Here is a 7,396-nt window from a genome sequence, read left to right as displayed (position 1 = left end):
AGTTTTCATCTCACCTCTGAGATTAAACCCATCTCTCCCCGTCCACTGTGGCAAATGCCATTTTGAGAATGAAATTGGTTACATCAATAGCAGCACTATCACCTTAGCAATTGCCTTCCTTTTATATTCCTCTAGCGAAACGTGACTGACCTCCAATACTAGCCCCCCAATTTCTCACAAAATGCAAAGGGTATACGTCACATCTGCTGCCGGCCTTGTCCGGAAAGTTTAATTGGGAATAGCAAAAGAAAAAAAAGGAACTAAAAAAGGAGAGCTCGTAAATCATTGATGCAGCTAACTTAGCTAGTTACTTGACAGGTAAAATCAGGTGGATCACTTTAAGAAGTTTTAAAAGTCATACTCCAATCATATATTTTTCTTTGGTAAAATCGTTCTCAGTTGTCTTTTTTAATTCTGATTATGAAGTTTTTTGCCAAAATCACAAAGCCTTGTCGTTTTTTAAGACATATTTTACGCACAGCAGTAGTAGCTCATTAAAAATACAATTCTGGGTTGTGGGCGGGACTCAGCCCCTCCCTGTCACTCAGAGCTGTTTGCACCCTAGCTTATAGCCTCGAGGTAACATTAGCAGCGTAAAAATAATAAGCAATATTTGATTAATACAGTCGTACTGTTTTGAGCCAGCTTTGATGAGAAAAAATGAGCAAATACAGCAGAATGGTGTGAAGAAGAGACTTTTAGCACGCCCCTTTCACTGACTGCTTCATTAGTCTGAGCTTTTTCAAGCATCTGGTTTTCTGATCCAATGTGATTTGAATTAAGAATTACTCAGAAATGCAGTTTTAACCGTAAATTGTTTTATATAGGTCCTCTACTTTGAGAAAAATGCTACAAGAACATGTTAAAAAATACAAAAATAAAAAGAAATACTCAAAAATGCAAGTTTATTTTTTTATGTCTATCATCAGAAAAATGCCACAAGAACATGTTGAAAACACCAAAAATATGATTTTCATCAGAGTGGTCTTAAAAAGTACTATAATCTCTAAAAAAAAATAATAAATATAGTGCAAAACACCTAAACATAAGGTCAAAAAGATAAAAAATCTGTAGGTTAATATATAGGATTCTTGCACGTTGCAGTTGTCGGGTCTTGGGGTTTTGTTGGGGTTAAATCTACATTTCTGCATAAAGTTTTTCACCTTTAGTTCGGCTCCATGCAGCCCATGGCTGCAGCAAAGCAACACAAGCAGCCCTCACTTAGTGTGGAGAGGAAGCAAATGTAGAAATTAGCTTTGATGCTCCAAATCAATATTTGCTAATCATCAAAAAAGGAGTTTGAAAATGAGTTTTTTTTCGGCAGATCACTTGAGAGAAATAAATCAAAGTGTATCGCAGACAACACTTGAATCCAATTTTTCAGTTAGCATGTTACTACTCGTTAAGCTCTCAGGCTCGTAATTGAGAGTGGTTGTGCATACTTTTAACCAACCGATGGAAACCTTTTGTCTTTAAACATTTAATGAAATGTTCTATGTTTCAGTTAGATATTTAGGACTAGCTATGAGTGGGATTGTAATAGGTACTTGATTTAATTACATTATTTTATTTATTTCATTACCACAAATAATTACAAAAGCAACAAACTTTAATTTTATGGCAACAAAAGGGGAACAAAAAGATGAAAACTTCCTATTCCTTCCCATTATACTTAACTAATAAAGCTATTGGTACTTTTTTTTCTGCCGTCTTTCATAATAATGAACAAAAAGGAAAAATACAACAAATAATGAACACCAACAAATATGGATTCCTTGGTTTAAATGTCTTTTTTGACATTTAATTTATATTTTATGAAGAAAATATTTTTGATGTTCATAATACATTAATTTTAAATTACTTTATTTAACTAAATCTGTCAATTTTAGTACCTGTCATTTAAACATTTTAATCAATTCCTTTAAGAGCTTTATGACCTTAACTAAAAAAACATATTATATATAAAAATATAACTATTTAGTTATAGTTTTCGGTGATGGTTTCAGTTTTTTCTAAATCCCTCTCCGTCTGTTTTCCTCAGCCCCAGAGACCCTGATGCGAGCGCTGGAGTTGCTGAACTTCCTGGCGGCCCTCAACGATGACGGTGACCTTACCGAGCTCGGCGCCATGATGGCAGAGTTCCCCCTGGACCCCCAGCTCGCCAAGATGGTCATCGCCAGCTGTGAATTCAACTGTTCCAATGAGATTCTCTCCATCACTGCCATGTTGTCAGGTAATGCTCAAGGCTCGCCCCGTATCAGCTCATTGAAAATAAGAGTTTGTTATTTGGTTTTGCTTGTTTTTCAAATTTTCAGGATGATTTCAAACTGTCTTTAGTGCTGGAAAGCCCCTTTATCATATTTTGCTTTCCAAATTTTAACAAACAATCCACACTGTAGACTAAAGGGTTCTTTAGAGGCCCAAACATGAACTGTCTTGATTTTTCATGTTTTGTGTGTTTAATGTTTAACCATAAGTGCCTCATTTACTAAAGTAAGTTAGAATAAAAGTTTCGATTTGTTAAAGGTGACAAATCAAACACAACGGGTTGAAAAATTAACGTCAGGTCCAATACAGTTTGTACAACAGAGTATCAGGGCCACCATAAAAATAAAAAAGTAAATAAAATTACGCAAATAAAGTTGTAAAATTATGAGAACAAGTTGTAGTTTTACAAGAATAAACTTGTAGAATAATGAGGAAAAAGAGCCTATATTTTATAATAATAAAGTAAAAACTTTAGAAGTTGAGAATTTACTACATTAAACTCATAAATATGAGGCCAAATGTTGTCTTCTAAGGAAAATACAACAAAGAAAGGAGTTACTTCAGCATATGTTTCACAAATAAGGAAATACGTCTTTTAGTGAATCATATATTGTTTCATTATAAGTATAGGGAAATTGAAAATATTTTGGACTAAACTGGGTCTCTTTAGAAGTAGATTCTTGACCCACAAGATTTCTGGCAGGCGCACCATGTACGCAGTTAGTAGTAAAGTTGTAAAGGTCTATATACGTTGTGGCACATTGATTCATGTGAAAAACTAAAGCCTTATGGCTTTTACATGGATTTTAGTCAGTACGTAATGTGGAGGAAGGCTTACACAACCATCTGTATTTTCAAAAAAGCATAACTTTTTCTCATGATTTTATGACTGTCATCTCATAAAATTACAATATTATTTCTAATAAATATATATTTTTATTTTTATGGTGGCCATCATTACTCGGTAAGTTCAAAAATGCTTTTATTTTGACATTGTTTCTTGTCTTGACAACAAACCTGCTTATCCTGTCTGGACAGGAAGCTAGACGAAGAAAGTTAAATGCAGAGGGAAACCTTGATTTTCAAATTAAAATACCTCATATTTGCTCTGTAAGGAAATTTGTGATGTTGTACCCTGTAGTGGCAATGATATTACATGTTGTGTTTGGCTAAATCTACCAAAAACGACAAAAACTTTTCAATATCACGTTAAAATAATTAAAAACAAGCAAACAAAGAGAAACAAAAATCTGTGTTCGGTACGAAGCTAGACTACATTTTACTACATGTAAGGTGGGGCTATTGAACTTAACTACAAGTCCAGTGAAGTATGAAGTCAGTGGTGTCAGCTGTTTGCAAGAAAAAAAATACACGTCTGTACAAAATGTATAGGTGTAGCTGGAGCAGCAGCGGCGTGCTACAGCAGTAATTGAACTTTGGGCTTGCCAAAGCAGAATGCTGCTCATTGAGATGAATCCTGACGCCTTTGAAGGGAGCGCGAGGGTCTTTGAGAACGGGGAAATGGATTTAACTAGCTGCTTGAACGTGGTGCGCACTTAAAGCAGGTGTTTCAGGATGGAAGGTTTTTGCTGAGTTTATTAAAGTAAGCAGTGGAAGTCCACCCGAGAATGCTGCTGTCACAGCAGCCAACCATGAGGCTCAATAAACACAGCTTTTATCCATTAAAGGCACAATCAGGCATGCTTGATGTTAAGCAGCTCGGAGCAAGTGTCAGAGGGGGGAGAGGCTAAGGCCAGAGTCACAGCCGGCCTTACGGGTGGATATGGGCTAACCTGTACGGGGCACGCACAACATTTCTAAGGTTCTAGATTGCTTAGTTCACTATGACGAGGTGTAGTTAACTCTTAACATGAAAGAGTAAAATGTAGGGGTGACACAGGTCAAGTTATAGGTCACGATTTTTAAAATTGATCATGGTGGAGAAATAAAACTTGCCGTTTGTGTCCGGCTGGACTTATATGACACAAAGTGTTTCATATATCAGAATAGAGCTGTGAAAGAAAAAGCCCTAAGTAAGATTTGCACCGTTTTGATGGTTCACAACTCGCACCAAGACTCTTCCAACTCTAGGTGGTGGACGTGTGCTACCATATGCTAAACATGCCCAATGTTAATGTGAACGTATTGGAGGTTGACCTGTGAGTGCATGTGAATGAAGCATAAAATGAAGACAGGTGAACTTTACTCTTGTGGATCAGGTAGAGGACTTGTTGGATTGATCCTCCATCCCTCACTCTTGACCCTCTTTGTCTTCCGTAAACACACATGGCAGTGCAGTTTGCCCTGTGAACTTCACTGAGCCTCTCTTGAGCTGAGGCCTTGTTCTTCCCTGTGGGATTTGTTTAACTTATCCCTGTGGGCGGCTGTGTTGGGGCCCATACCAACCTTGTTTAGTCCCACAGTGCTTCGTACGACCCACGGAGGCCAAGAAGGTGGCAGACGAGGCCAAGCTGCGCTTTGCCCACATCGACGGAGACCACCTGACGCTGCTTAACGTCTATCACGCCTTTAAACAGAGTGAGTGACTTCTATTCTTCTACAACCGCCTCCGCGTGCCAGCGTTTTTACTGGTCTTAACGGCTCATCTCCCCACACAGATCATGAATCCACTCAGTGGTGCTACGATAACTTTGTGAACTACCGCTCGCTGATGTCCGCTGACAACGTGCGCCAGCAGCTGTCGAGGATCATGGAGCGCTTCAACCTGCCGCGAAGAAGCACAGATTTCAACAGCAGGGACTATTACATCAACATCCGCCGATCGCTGGTCACTGGCTTTTTCATGCAGGTCTGTTTGCTCAGGACCAGTTCCCTCTTTATTGATTTCTTTCATTTCTTTTTTTGCAGTTTCAACCCACTTAAGCAAAATATTTATGCTGACTTTTAAGGTATAAGCTGGCAAAAATCTGCTCGCTCACACACATCTGGTGTGATGCTTTGCTTTTGAAACGCAAAATAAGGAATTAATTTGTGTCTCCCTGAGGGGAAAGAAATGGTATCTTTCCAAGAAGCCATTTTCGGGGCCACCTGAAACATGCAACCTGACAAGTTGAATAATGGTGTTAATATTTAAATATTTGTCAACATTAACCTTTATCTAGGAGACAAATTTGCAGCTCGTGTTCAAGCGTCGAGAGCGTTTGCGATCATGTCTTTGTTTGAGAAAAGCTTCATTGAGACTGATTGCCTTGTTTAATGGCGACCGCCACTGCAGCTCGACCAAGTGTTCAGAGGGGAGGAACAACAAAAACACTCTTCAACAACTGATTGGAAATTTGTCTCTAGCAATATATTTTTATTTTTATTTTAATAAACGCCAAAAGCTTTTGAATGCATTTTCAAGCTGCTGTTGACTTGTTTTTTTGGGCTTTTTTTTGTTCTGAAAACAGGTTGCTCACCTGGAGCGCACGGGCCATTACCTGACCGTGAAGGACAACCAAGTGGTGCAGCTGCACCCCTCTACTGTGCTGGACCACAAACCCGAGTGGGTGCTGTACAACGAGTTTGTGCTCACCACCAAGAATTACATCCGCACGTGCACGGACATCAAGCCAGAGTGGTACGTTTCAGACGAGCTTTTGAAATGAAATGAAAGTGGAAATGAGTATCTGATTCCTTGATGGTTTTATAGATTTACCCAATTAAAAACAAATCAACAGTCTGTCCTCCTCATTGTAGGTTCATTTGATCAGTGAAATCATGAAATCGACTTTAAAGGATTTCTATAAATTTAAATGCATTTCATTGCAGTATTTGGTCTCCAAGTAACTATCAGGAGTTGTGGTTCACACAGACCAGTTAGACTTCCCTAATTAATTGAAGACACCTGTTTGAACCAATCACCTGTAAAAAAAAAAAAAAAAAAACACACACATATGTCTACAGAATCAATCTGTCAGACTCCAAACTAGGGATGGACGATATCAGTGTCATTATTGGTAACGGCCAATATTTTTAGAATTTGAGACAATCGATAATGGTCGGATATAAAAAATTGCCTCGATATATGCCATAGATGTTTCGTTTTTACCTTGACTGGGAGTTACAGCAGGAGAACCGCTCTGTTTAGCGCAGACCACTAACTATGTAAAAAAATATAGCTAGCGGACCGCTATCTATGTTAAACCCAAAGCTAGCGAACCGCTATCTATGTTAAAACCAAAGCTAGTGGACCGATAACCATGTTAAAAAAAAACAAAGCAAGCGGAACGCTAACCATGCTAAATCAAAGCTAGCGTACAGCTAGCTATGTTAAAACAAAGCTAGCGTACAGCTAATTTTGTTAAAACAAAGCTAGCGGACCGCTAGCTATGTAAAAAAAAACAAAGCTAGAGGACCGCTATCTGTGTTAAAAACCTTGCTAAGCAGCAAATCTTAATTCATTTACAAAGAAGAGTGAACCAAAATTAATTCTGGTATTTGCAGAAACCTGATCATCAACTACAGAAACAACTGACATTTCTGCTGACAATAAGGGTTTTGCCACATGGTACTGTCTTTCCAGCTAGAGAGTTCAAATACTTATTTTCCTCCGTGAAATGCAAAAAAAGTTATATAAATTCTTTCAAGTCAATTTCTTGACTTTCATTGTGATTTTCTATCTCACTGATTAAATGAACGTACCGTTTGGATGACTATCCACTGTATTTCACACCGTTTTAGATATTTCTCTGTACATTTTAGAATTTTTGGATTAAGTCAAAGATTTTCAACTAAATTTGGTAAAAAAAAAAAAAAAATTACCTATTTTTAATGCGTCACACACATTTAATAGGCTTCAAATATTTATGTCCGTTAAAGGCTGTACTCGACCAGGGATGTGAAGCAGGTCAAGTGTTTTCATTTTAATTCCGAAAGTAAACAAGGAAGACAATTCCCAACAATATTAATCAAAAATAAGACTCCAGCCTGAGTGCAGGGTTAGGTTGGTCTCATACAGTCAGCAGAACTGCTGCGATTCCTCTTTTCTGTTCCCCTCTGTGACCTTGCACTATAATGTATTAAATTTGCCTTGTGTGCTCCGGTCGTCGCCCTGTGAATATGGAAAAACGGCCCTCCTCTCTTAAGTAAACACTGAAGACAGATTCTGTGGCTCATGTTTATCTGC

General features: G+C 38.1%; 1 protein-coding gene across 1 annotated transcript in view; it reads left to right on the top strand.

The window, feature by feature from the left end:
* Positions 1–7,396, top strand: part of dhx15 (DEAH (Asp-Glu-Ala-His) box helicase 15) — a 29,585-nt gene that overhangs the window by 20,261 nt on the left and 1,928 nt on the right. The window contains exons 10-13 of the mRNA XM_024287561.2: positions 2,042–2,233; positions 4,684–4,806; positions 4,887–5,077; positions 5,679–5,848. Of these exons, the coding sequence (XP_024143329.1) occupies positions 2,042–2,233; positions 4,684–4,806; positions 4,887–5,077; positions 5,679–5,848 (676 nt within the window). The remainder of the gene's footprint in view (positions 1–2,041; positions 2,234–4,683; positions 4,807–4,886; positions 5,078–5,678; positions 5,849–7,396) is intronic.

This window comes from Oryzias melastigma, linkage group LG18 (genome assembly GCF_002922805.2).
Source record: "Oryzias melastigma strain HK-1 linkage group LG18, ASM292280v2, whole genome shotgun sequence".
Classification (NCBI taxonomy): Eukaryota; Metazoa; Chordata; class Actinopteri; order Beloniformes; family Adrianichthyidae; genus Oryzias; species Oryzias melastigma.
This window is presented reverse-complemented; position numbering and strand designations above follow the sequence as displayed.